General features: G+C 57.2%; 2 protein-coding genes across 5 annotated transcripts in view; one reads left to right on the top strand and one right to left on the bottom strand.

Moving 5' to 3' along the window:
* The window catches only part of LOC102887044 (transmembrane protein 222), a 23,043-nt gene extending 20,086 nt beyond the window's left edge, over positions 1-2,957 (top strand). For all 4 annotated transcript variants that reach the window (XM_025041374.1, XM_015598941.2, XM_025041377.1 and 1 more), the window contains 7 exons: positions 1-42; positions 325-421; positions 727-885; positions 1,211-1,289; positions 1,413-1,512; positions 2,286-2,491; positions 2,691-2,957. The exon at positions 1-42 is cut by the window's left edge and continues 1 nt beyond it. In XM_025041374.1, coding sequence (XP_024897142.1) covers positions 1-42; positions 325-421; positions 727-885; positions 1,211-1,289; positions 1,413-1,512; positions 2,286-2,491; positions 2,691-2,830 — 823 coding nt within the window. In that variant the 3' untranslated portion in view covers positions 2,831-2,957. The remainder of the gene's footprint in view (positions 43-324; positions 422-726; positions 886-1,210; positions 1,290-1,412; positions 1,513-2,285; positions 2,492-2,690) is intronic.
* Positions 2,958-3,086: 129 nt separating this feature from the next.
* Positions 3,087-11,626, bottom strand: part of MAP3K6 (mitogen-activated protein kinase kinase kinase 6) — an 11,614-nt gene continuing 3,074 nt past the window's right edge. The window contains 26 exon segments of the mRNA XM_006924525.3: positions 3,087-3,534; positions 3,740-3,816; positions 4,022-4,095; positions 4,189-4,301; positions 4,389-4,557; positions 4,825-4,930; positions 5,191-5,367; positions 5,509-5,668; positions 5,960-6,098; positions 6,206-6,398; positions 6,501-6,658; positions 7,113-7,218; positions 7,544-7,680; positions 7,909-8,036; positions 8,415-8,548; positions 8,632-8,722; positions 8,851-8,946; positions 9,033-9,082; positions 9,187-9,294; positions 9,376-9,538; positions 9,746-9,905; positions 10,274-10,386; positions 10,474-10,644; positions 11,068-11,174; positions 11,524-11,618; positions 11,621-11,626. The exon segment at positions 11,621-11,626 is cut by the window's right edge and continues 65 nt beyond it. Of these exon segments, the coding sequence (XP_006924587.2) occupies positions 3,456-3,534; positions 3,740-3,816; positions 4,022-4,095; positions 4,189-4,301; positions 4,389-4,557; positions 4,825-4,930; positions 5,191-5,367; positions 5,509-5,668; positions 5,960-6,098; positions 6,206-6,398; positions 6,501-6,658; positions 7,113-7,218; positions 7,544-7,680; positions 7,909-8,036; positions 8,415-8,548; positions 8,632-8,722; positions 8,851-8,946; positions 9,033-9,082; positions 9,187-9,294; positions 9,376-9,538; positions 9,746-9,905; positions 10,274-10,386; positions 10,474-10,644; positions 11,068-11,174; positions 11,524-11,618; positions 11,621-11,626 (3,110 nt within the window). The 3' untranslated portion in view covers positions 3,087-3,455.

The following is an 11,626-nucleotide window of genomic DNA, read 5'->3' as shown; positions in this document are numbered from 1 at the left end:
GTGCCAGAACCTGGCTGCGGCGCGGCGCCGCCGCTCGGACCCGTGAGTGCCCCACCCGGGCGGGCGGGATCTCCAGAGAGCAGCTTTCACCGCCCAGCCCCACCACTTGTCTTGGCCTCAGTTTCATCTTCAAAATGCTCGAGTCGCAGCGTTCCTGGGAGGCGTGGGTTGAGTGAGATGACTCCTGTCAAGCGTTGTACGAGGCCCAGCACGGGAAGCTGTGTTCCGGGCTGTGGCTAGGGAAGCCCCAGGGCTGGGGAGGAGGCGCCGGAAGGGTCCCCCCGCTTTATCTCTGGTCTTTCCCCACCCCCGCTCTCGCCCCAGCTACGTCAAAAGCTACCTCTTCCCGGATAAGCAGAGCAAGCGTAAGACGGCAGTGAAGAAACGGAATCTGAACCCGGTCTTCAACGAGACTCTCCGGGTGAGGCTGCAATGACGGGCGGCCCGCCATTCATAAAACCGACGTCCCTTCCTCTGGGAGCCGGGTGGCAGGGCAGCCATAGTATCGTCTTTCCTGTTTTTCTGGTCCTCCATATTCTGCGGGAGGAATGACAGGGAGTCTAGCGATGGGCACGGCGCTAGCCCAGACCCCCATAATCCCCTTCGGGGCTCCCCAGGATTCCATCCTGCAAGGAGTGTGATAGGACAAGCCCCAGTCAACACTCCCGCAACACGGAAGCCGAGGTCATCAGCGGTGCTCCATTAAAGTGCACCTCCTGTCCCCAGTACTCCGTCCCGCAGGCCGAGCTCCGGGGCCGCGTGCTGAGCCTGTCTGTGTGGCACCACGAAAGCCTGGGTCGCAACATCTTTCTGGGAGAAGTCGAAGTGCCCCTGGATACGTGGGACTGGACCTCCGAGGCCATCTGGCTCCCCCTCCAGCCCCGGGTGAGGCAGCTGGCCTGCGTGGAGGGACCCGCGACACAGTTCTTCCTCCTTCACCCCATCCGGCCTTCCCCCAGCCCCCCTCAGACTCCCCTTCGGCAGAGCCTCCCCTCGGCCTCTCAATCCTACAACCAGGTGCAAAGATCTGGCCCCCGATGGCTGGTTTCGTGGGGGCACTCGTATTCCCCGGGCCTTTCTCTTGAAGCCTAGCCCCACAGACCCCAACTTCCCGCTAACCATGCCCCATCGGTGTCTGGAGACTCCACCCCCTTGTGGTCCCCTTCCCTCTGGCTTTGCCCCAGTCCCCTGACGAGCTCTCCTCTCGCAGGTCCCGCCCTCTCCAGACGACCTTCCCAGCCGCGGGCGGCTCTCTCTGTCCCTCAAGTACGTCCCCGCGGGCTCCGAGGGTGAGTGACAGCCCGCAAGAGGCCGAGCTGGACGGGCCCTAGGAGACTGGGGACTTCTATCCCACAAGTATGGGGGGACAGGGCTCTGTCTTTGGGCGGGGCCTAAGCCAAGCCTCTCCGCAGGCGCAGGACTGCCCCCGAGTGGGGAGATTCACTTCTGGGTGAAGGAAGCTCAGGACCTCGTGCCTCTTCGTTCAGGACCCCTGGATACTTACATACAATGGTGAGGGGCATTTGCCTGAAGTGGAGCTTCCCACCTCCGACAAACCCCTTCTAAACACCCACACTTGATTCCCCAGTATGAATTTTGACCACTGAGTAGGGGTAAAGGGGACAGACAACTTGAGCCAAGACCTGGAGTGGACAGAATTGAGGACACCTTTGAGGTGCTGCATTTCCGAGTGGCACCTATAGGACTCAGAGAGCTGAGGCTGAGACATGGGGGGTCACAGAGGCCCTTCCATGGAGGACCTGGAAGGCCAGGCTGTGGGGCTTGCAGTTTAGTGGTTTTCAAAGTAAGCTGGGGGGCCTCTCCTGGTGTCTCCAGGTGCTGTCACACCTTCGGAGAGTGAAATGGAGGTAGTCCAATGAGGTTCTGAGTTCCCAGCTCTGCTTCAACCAAAGACATTGTTTTTCTCTTAGGTTTTGTACTTCTGAGCAATATCTTGCAGAAAGAGCTCCAAGGCTTTTATTGTTTGGAAACTACTTCTGGGGGACAACAAGGAGCTGAAGAAGGTCATTGAGTGGGGAGTAGCAGAACTGCCTTTCAGAGACATTACTCTGGGGTCCTGAAAATAGGAGTTGTAACTTTTAAAGGCAGGAGACCTGAAAGGAGGCGGATGTAAAAGTCTCAGGGTAGGAGAGTTTGGGGCCAGGCCTCAGGCAGGAGCCAGAGGACGTGGACATTGTGAGAGAGTACAGGTAGGAGTCAGTTACTGGTTGGTTCTGGGGAGTGTGAGGGGGTGGCCCCTTGTTACCAGCCCACCTCCTCCACAGTTTTGTGCTGCCTGATGACAGCCGGGCCAGCCGCCAACGGACAAGGGTGGTACGAAAGAGCCTCAGCCCTGTATTCAACCACACCATGGTTTATGATGGCTTCGGGCCTGCTGACCTGCGCCAGGCCTGTGCTGAGCTCTCCCTGTGGGACCATGGGGCCCTGGCCAGCCGCCAGCTGGGGGGCACACGGCTCAGTTTGGGCACCGGTGAGCAGGGCAGGGTCCTGGGGGGAACCAATGCTGGGAGGCAGGGGCTCAACGTGTGGCCTTGGACACTTCTCTGCCCCCTTTTGTGAGCTTTGGTGTCCACTGAGAAGTGGAGGTGTCATTGCATAATCTGGGACCAGGCAGGTGTTCCTTGGGACCTGGGGTGTCCAACATGACCATGCCCTCCACTCCTGCCCAGGCAGCAGCTATGGGCTCCAGGTGCCCTGGATGGATTCTACACCTGAGGAGAAGCACCTGTGGCAGACACTCCTAGAGCGACCGTGCGAGTGGGTGGATGGCCTTCTGCCCCTCAGAACCAACCTGGTCCCCAGGACATAGCTGCCTGACAAGCCTTACCAAACCAAACCCCTCTCTGGATCCCCATCTCAGGGCCTGCCCTTGGCAGAAGTCAATAAAGTCTATTCTAAGGGCAAAAAGGGGCTGATGTCTGCTTAGGGTAGGGGGGATGGGGTGATGGCAAGGAAGAACCAGGGAAGCTGAAGGGGGCCAGGTGAAGGCACTTTAGACTCAGACATAAAGACATTAAAGAGCTGGTCCCACATACCTCCCCCCATACTTCAGAAGTTGCCAAGACTCAAGAGTACAAAAGTGTTCTGTTTAATAGTCTTTGCCTGAAGGTACTCAGCGAGCTTGAGGCATCTCTGTGGTTGGTTCGCCTGGGCCCCCACCCACCTGGCCTCCTTTAGTGGCCCCTGAGTCCTGGGATGGGTGTGTCAGAAGTTGCTGTATCTTCTTCATTCATCCCTCTTTGGGTCTGGCCTCCTTCCTCTGATGCCCTCATTCAGCCTCCTAGGGGCCAGGGGGAGCGACCGTGGATCCTGCCCACCTGGCCTCCTTTAGTGGCCCCTGGGTCCTGGGATGGGTGTGTCAGAAGTTGCTGTATCTTCTTCATTCATCCATCTTTGGATCTGGCCTCCTTCCTCTGATGCCCTCATTCAGCCTCCTAGGAGCCAGGGAGAGCGGCCGTGGATCCTGCTCGCTGTGCCAAGATGGCTCTCCAGATGCGGCATACCATCCCTCTCCTGGGGACAGCAGGTTCAGTGTGGCTCAGCCAGAAGCTGAGCTCTCTCTGGTCTCCACTGTCTGCCTGATGTCCCGCCTATCCCCAAGGGAACCTGGTGTCACTGTAGTTTTCAGAGAAACCTAGGCAGGCCTATAGCTGGAGATCAGGATATGGCCACCATGAGGCTATATGTATGGGTCATCAGAGGAGGGCCCAGGACATACCTGATGCGGGTATAGATGAGGTCATCTCTAGTGGCACAGGTCAATAGGGCATGGAGGGTGAAGCTATGGCTCAGCAACTTCTTGTGGACAGACCCACACACAGAAACAGAAACAGAAAATCAAAGATGTATCCAGAGACCCAGGGGCTAGTTCTATTCTCCTACCAACATGCTAGGGCAGATCACACCCCTTTCTGTGGGGTATACTAAGTAGTCATCCAACATTAAGATTCTCTGTATGAGAGGATAAAAGGTGGGGTTCAGCCAGCACTTTTCCCCTCACCGTCTGAATGGTGCCTGAATCCACATTCAGTTCCTGTAGCCACTGCACCAGGCCCTGGTCCACTGCACCAGCACCTATCAAGGAGAAATCAGGTGAATCCAGGGGGTGCCTCCCACCAGACGCTGTCTTACACCACCATTAGTGTTCTCCAGCCAGGTTCCGCTCACCTGGGGGTTCTGAGGCCAAGGCACAGGTCTTGGCCTCCTCATTCACCCGCTGTAGAGCTTGTTGCACCAGAGCCTGGCACTCCCGTTCTTTTTCAACCAGGACATCTCGAAGCCTGTTAGAGGGCAGAAAGCAAGTAGAATAGAGGGAGATTGGGGGTGAAGCTGGCACAAAGGCTATGGATGGATCCCAGGAGCCTTACCTCTCAGTCTCCGTGTGCAAGAGGCTCAACTGCACCATCAGAAGTTGGGGGCCCTGTTCAGGATCTCTTGGGAGCAGGCTCTGCTGGACTGGGCTCTCCTGCTGCTGTGGCTGGGACTCCTCTTTACTCAATTCCTCTGACCTCGGTGGGACTATGTCCTTCTCTACGCCTACCGATTTGCGTGGAGTGAGCTCAGACAGAGCCAGAACACCCATTTGAAACCCCCTAGATACCAGCCGAGGGCGTGGGTTCTGCGCACTGGCCAGGCAGTGTCAGTGTCAGTCTGGGAGATGTCGGTTTGGTTACGTCCTTCTAACAAGCTCCTTCCCGCCCTGGCCTAGCCTGGAGACCACGCCCTTTGCCGGTTTCATTTGTGTTCACTACGCCCCCAAGGGCCGCACTCTCGCACGCAGGCAAGCTTGACTCCCTGGCCTACCTGGACCCAGCACTGCCAGGGCTGCCCGTACTGCCCGGCTGAGCAGCGAGTCCAGTACGAACATCCAGTGTGGGCGGATCTGGCGCCTGCGGAGGATCTGCTTCACCTGGAGAGGGACGATGGACGCCGCTGAAACTGCTAAGCTTCAAATAGATGTGGGGCTTGAGATGGGAAGGCCTAGAAAGTCTTCTGCCTTTGGCAAGCGGGTGAGTGGGCCTGGAGATCAAGGGAGGGTCTGGGAAGCTAGGACCGGGCAGATGTCCCTTCTCTGATAGCTCGATCTTCACGGAAGAGACATGTAGTCTTTCAATGTCGAATCTTTGCACATTCCCAAGCACAAGCCCCAACAATGAGAAAGCCCCTTACCGCATCTGGGAATGCAAAGAGTACTTCATGCAGAAGTGCAGGCCCAAGGCCCTGGGCCCGCAGCTGCCCTTGCAGGGCCCGCAGCTCCTTGGCCAGCTGCTTGCGATTGGGAGTGTGGATGTGCACTCCGAGGCAGTGCAGTAGCTGTTCCACATGATTCCTGCCCAGACAGGAACCCTGAGAAGGAAGAGACGGGTCGTCAGCGGGTATATCTCATCTGAGCCAAGAGATGCTGGTTACGGGCTAGGGTTGTGGAAGAGGCCAGTAGGAGTCCAGACCATACTCGACCACCAGGGGGCGCTGGGGCAGGCCGCCCACCTGTTCCTGCTCCAGGCACAGATTTTCCGCCAGGGTGGGCAGCTCCTGCTTCAGTACGCCCGCCAACATGGCCCGACGCTTGCTCTCTTGGTGTAGCAGGCTCAGCCTCGAGCTCTCCTCAGGGGATGTGGGCTCCTCTGCCCCAGGCTCCTCAGGCACCCTGGGTGCAATAGGGAGCAGCCAATGGAGGGCGAGCAGCAATACCAACCAGCCACCTTCTCCCCAGCCTGGCTCTATCCCTGGCTTTCATGCCTGCCTCACAGGAATAAAAAGATAAGCCCAGCACTGAGGGGGCACTCTAAATGCAAGTAAGAGTATTTGGGAGGTAGGCACCAAAAGCCATTCTTGCAAGTGGTCAAGGTGCCCAGATCTCCAAGGAGGGCTTTTTCTGAAGGGAGTATAAGGACGAAACCAGATGAAGTGAACCCACCCCAGGACCCTGGGCTCTCACCGGAGCTGGCTGGTGTCCCCATAACTGAGGCAGCGCTTCGGGGGACTGGGCGGATGCTGAGAGGGTGCCTGAGGGCGTGGGAATGTCTGAGACTGAGTGGTTGAGTCAGCTGAAGGAGTAGGGCTAGCTGAAGGAGCATCTGAGGGAAAGACGAGACTGTCGGCTTGGGCCCCCCTTCAGCCCTCTCATCCCCGCAGCTCCTCTGCCTTCACCTCAGTGTGCTCACTCCCTCTATCTGCAAAGTACCTGAGTGCTGCAGAGCATGTCGTGGGGAACCAGGGCTTCGGCTCCTCTTCCCAGGTTGCAGAAAGGGGTGCCCCAGCAGTGCTTGAGCACTAGCTCGAAGGTGGGGGTCTGGCTCAAAAGTTCGTAGGAGGAAGGCTTGGGCCTCAGCTGACAGAGAACTGGGCATTGGTGGATGCACCTTGTACATGCCCACCTGGGAGAGGGTAAGGAGCGTAAACAAGGGTCAAGTTTAGAGGTGTTCAGGGCCCAGTCTGTCCCCACTCCACCTCATGAGCCAGGCCCTGAGGGGTCTCACCTGAAACATGGCAGCCTGCGGGCTCCCTAGCTCGTGGAAGGGTGGGCGACCTGTGGCCATCTCGATTACAGTGCAGCCCAATGACCAGATGTCAGCCGCCTTCCCATATCCTCTTGGGCCCTGGTCAATTATTTCTGGAGCCATATACTGTAGGGTCCCTAGGATAGGAGCAGTAGCAATAATGCTCATATAGGCTTTATCAATGCAGGGGTGGCAGAGGCTCTCTCATCCTCTGGCTCTCTGCACCTAACCTGAACTCTATCATCCAAAACAGTTCTCATCACCTACCCTGGTCGTTGTTTCTTCACTCAGGCTCTATCACTTTCATGGACTACATCACCCACAGTAGGTTCCATCATATGTCCAGGATTATATCATCTACTCTGGCCCTCATCAGCACTTCTAGGCTCCATTTCAGCTACTAAACTTAACATCATCAACTATCCAAGCTCTAGATGCCATCACCTGACCCCTGGCTCAATCACCTGTCCTGTTTCTAGCCCCCATTAGGACTCTAACTCAATGCCCAGGAGAAGTACCATTCCCTGAAAGGCCCCCAAAGTTCTTCTGCCTCAGGTCAAGATCTCCATACACTACCTCACACCCTGTTACCTGTGAAGGTCTCAGTGCGAGGTGTGATGCCTGCCAGCCGCTTGGAGGTGCCAAAGTCAGAAATCTTAAGCAGCCCGCTAAAGGTGTTGATCAGCACATTGTCCCCCTGAGTAGAGTAGACACTATGCTCAGAGGCTAGGCTCCCAATGAGAAAATTGGACCTTATCCCAGGATCCCATTTCCTGGGAATCTCAGCCTGACTCTGCCTCTATCAACCTCCTCCCCCTGCCATCCCATTACACCTCTCTGGGAGTTGGCAGCATGTTTGGCTTCAGAACTGAACTTCTCCCTTCTAGGGAACCTTTTTGATGAATTCCTCATCCTTTGCAAAGGGTCTTCCCACTAACTCTAAACTCTCAGCCTTTGTCTGGGGCCATATCTCCTCCTTCTCCCCTACCAGCAAGTCAGGATGGGCCAGTTACAGGGCTTACCTTGATGTCGCGATGCACAATTCGGTTGTCATGCAGGTAGCTGAGTCCCTGCAGGATCTGGCGGGTATAGAAACTGATGGTGCTTTCATTGTCCTGCAGGGGTCCCCACACTGACCGCAGCAAGGAGGACAAGCTGCCTGGGCAGGGGTAGTCTGAGGTCATCTCTGCCGCCCACAGCTCTCTGCCCAGGCACACCCATGCCATGACCCAGACTCCATCACCCAACTGCACTGCATCAGTTAATTCAAGGCTACACCACCCACACACACCAAGGTTCATTCTTCCCAAGGGTTCTCCGCCCCTGCCTGGCTCCATCCTCACACCCCATACCTCTAGTTCCATTCCCATCCCAGCAGGGCAGGTACCTCCAGGCACTTCCTCCATGAAGATTTTGAGGTAGCCACCCTGGCTGGCTGAGCCCAGATAGCGCACGATGTTCTTGTGGCGCAGGCGTTTGTGCAGGGCAATCTCTTCATGCAGGTGCTGAGAGAACCTGGGGGCAGGTAGGAAGAGAGGAATAGGCTAGATTTGGGTAGAGAAGCTCACCCAACTCCAGCACTAGTCAGGCCACACCCCCAGGATCTGCCCCGCCCACAAGCCCCTCTCCAACCTTTCTTACCTTATCACCCAGCCCACAGGACCCTCCAGACCATAGTATGTCTGCCTGGTTCCAAACGTTCTGTCCACAGGCCTGGCCCCACTGGACTGGGACTCTCGAGTCCGTGAGCCCACCCACTCGGCTCCGACCACTAGGGCATCAACGTTTCCCTGTCTACCGCCCCACCCACACGAACCTCTCAACTCGTGGTGCCGCCCACTTGACCCGCCCACCTGGGCCCTCGGTCCCGCCCACGCGCCCTGAGCACTGCACCTGCTGTCGGGTTCCGGTATTTCCTTGATGGCGATGCGTACCCGCGTGTGCCGGTCGCGGCCTGCGTACACGACCCCGTACGTGCCCTTGCCCAGCACCAGCCTCTCACCTGTCTCCGTGTACTCATAATCAAACTGCGGAAGCCAGTGAGATGGGGATTCAGCAGGGCCTTCAGCCCTTTCCCCTCCCTGAATTCCCAGCACAAGCACTGCCTCACCTCCAGCACCTCACCCACGCCCTCCGCCTCTTCCGCGGGTGCCTCCTTGGAATCCAGATTCGTCACCAAGGCCTGGATCAAACCGCAGAACCTGAGAATAGGGGAGGTCAGACCGGCGGGAGGGGCACCTCGGGCGCAAACTGTCCCTACCTTATGCCGAGAGCACCTTCCCTTTCCTCACTCCCCCGAGCATCCCGACCTCCGAGAGGCTGTGCGCACCACTGGCAGTGCCCTATGCTGGGGAAGCACAGCTGGACGTCCTGAGCCGGGGAATGTGTGTAGAGGAAGCAGCAGCGCTCGTCCTGCTTGGAGGCGCTAGTAAGGGAAGAAGAGCCCAAGTGAGCGCCATGTGGGCCAACGGCGCCACCCCGCCCTGGATAGCTCCAGGCCTAGCCCCTCACCTGACACCACAGATGGAGGTGACTGAGTAGGTCCACTGGGAGGGAACGTCCTGTGAGAAGAAAGAGTCAGAGGTGGGGAGGTGCCAGGGAGCAGGAGGAAGGTCTAGGGGTGGAAGAAAGACTCCAGAGAAAGGGTGCTTAGTGGTGACTTCACCTGGGTCTCAGGCTCCAGCAGGCTCAAGGTCACTGTGTTAACTGGGTTCATACCCTGAATCTCCAGCCTCGCAGGCAGCAGCACTTGGTTCATCTCCAGGATCAGCACCTACAGATGACAAAGAGGTGTGGGGGAGTATGACAGAGGAGGCCTGCCCTCTCCCAAGTCCCCCACTCCCAAGGGCCTCACCAAGCACTGGTCCCCTTGGGGACCCGCCATTTTGAGCAGCTGGTAGGACTGTAGCAAGAAGTGAAGCCAAAAGTGGGCTCGGCGTGGGGGTCCTTCCAGGGGCTCTGGCATGGGTCTGAAGTGCTGGTACAGCAGGAAGGTTTCCATCACGGACACCAGGTACCTGCAAGCACAGCCTTGTCCTCAACTCAGTCCAGGCACCAGCTATTGCTGCCAGGGAGAGTAGACTGAACGTGGGCATTGGGTGTCATGGGCACTGGTCTGGAAGGGGCCAGATAATTGACTCAGGGCTCAGGCTGGAGTGCCAGTGAACAGAGGTACAGGAGCTGACTGCTCAAGTCAGGCCAAGAGTGCAGAGGGGGCCACCTACCATATGGGGGCATTGAGCTTGTACAGCTGCTCTGCAGCCAGCGCCACCTGGGTAGGGTCATTAACAAGGATCTGAGCTCCCAGGTAGAAGCCTACATCCCAGTAATACTGCATCTTCTCCACACAGCCTTTTCGGGCCAGTAGGCAGCCCAGCTTCATGCCTGGGAGAGAGGGGCACGGGTCCTAGTAAGTGTGGTTGCAGATGGGGGCAAAGCCCAGGTGTGGGCCACAGTATTCATATGGGCAGGAACACAGGTATGGGTGAAAATGTAAGTATGGCATGACCTCAGGTGGGAGTAGGCAAAGGAAAGGGTTTGGGAACAAGTGCGTGTGGAAGGAACACAGGTGTGAGCTTAGGATCAGTCATGGGCTTAAAGGCTCATGAAGGCCCCAGACAGGTATGAGGATCCAGGTGTGTGTTCAGGCAGAATAGGTCCTAAAGGGGATCTCAGTCCTAGCCCAGCCCAATATTCTCTCTCCCTGCTCTGAGCCCCTGTTGGGGAGACAGTGGTGCAGAACTGAGGCTCACCGATGAGCTGGAGCTCATCAGAATCTTCGAAGCACTGCCCAGCAGCAATGAGGAGCACAGCAGCGTTGATGCCCGAGTGGAGGCTGGGCTCGACATCAAAAGCCTTCCGATACCTGGCGGGCAGGTGGAGGAATGCAGGGCTGGACTGACGCCTACAGTCTCACCCCTCAGCCCACTGTCCACTTGCTTGTGGCCCTTACCAATGATAGGCTTGCTCCCGGTACTCGGCATCCTGGAAGCTAGAGCTGAAGAACATGTCTTTGTAGATACGGCCACACATGCAATATAGGTCAGGTGCCACAGAGCCCTCACATTGTACCAGTGGCAGCAGCACAGCCAGTGCCTTCTCCCGGTCCCCAGGCCTGTTCCTCCTAGGGGACAGGAAAGAAAATTGGGCTGGGGATCTACCTGATGGCCCTGCCCCACTCTGTCTAGAAACCCCCAGATGCTGAACAGCAGGGACCCTTCCAGGGGCCTGACAGTAATGAACCCAGAATGGCAGTGACCTTGGTCAGCACTGACCTTTCTAGAGGTAGTGATCCCAGATGGAAGTGATTCCTAGCTGCAATGACTCTGAGAAAAAGTGATCTTGGGTAGCTGTGACCTTTCCAGGGCAGTAACACCACCACCACCACCACCCCGCCAGCAGTAACAGAACAACGGGACCATCTGACATCAGTGAGACCTGAGTCAGCAAATTCTCTGAACAGCATTGATCCCTGACAGCAATGACCTCACACAGCTGGGACCCATGTTCCCATGTGGTTACGTCCTGAGCCTTGCTTTCCACTCACCGGTTGAGAGCAAATGTGTAGTGGAAGCAGACGTTGTGCTGCTCGGCCACATCACAGGTGGGCAAGGCCTGCAGTGTCTCTACCAGTTCAATGATGGCCGAGTAGTCCTGCATGAGGGAATAGCACACACTTACATGATGACCTCTGATGAGTCTAACTGGCCCCCAGACTCTGAGGAAAACCCTGAGCTGGGGTCCCCTCCTACCCAACACCCCACCTGCTCTCACCACCATTTTCTGTACATCTTTCTCACACACAGCAGGTAGTGCACACACCACACCTTACACGGAGAACCCACTGTGTGCACTGACCTCATAATTGGGAGACCGTGACATGATCATCTCCATTACAAACCGAGGCTCAGAGATGTCAGATAATTTGAGTGGCACAGCCAGGAGCGGACCTTGAGTTTGTCTGACACTGAATGCTATGCCCTGACTGCCTCTCGGAGCACACCTGCACATCTCGGTAGGAGAGCAGCAGGTTCATGATGATGTCGGGGCTCAGCAGCTCCATGCTATCCAGTCTCCGCTGCAGGCGCGCCAGCTCGCCGCAGCTG

The sequence above is a fragment of the Pteropus alecto genome, unplaced genomic scaffold, assembly GCF_000325575.1.
Source record: "Pteropus alecto unplaced genomic scaffold, ASM32557v1 scaffold39, whole genome shotgun sequence".
NCBI classification, from domain to species: Eukaryota; Metazoa; Chordata; class Mammalia; order Chiroptera; family Pteropodidae; genus Pteropus; species Pteropus alecto.
Note: the sequence above shows the minus strand (reverse complement) of the source record. Positions and strands in the feature narration are given on the sequence as shown.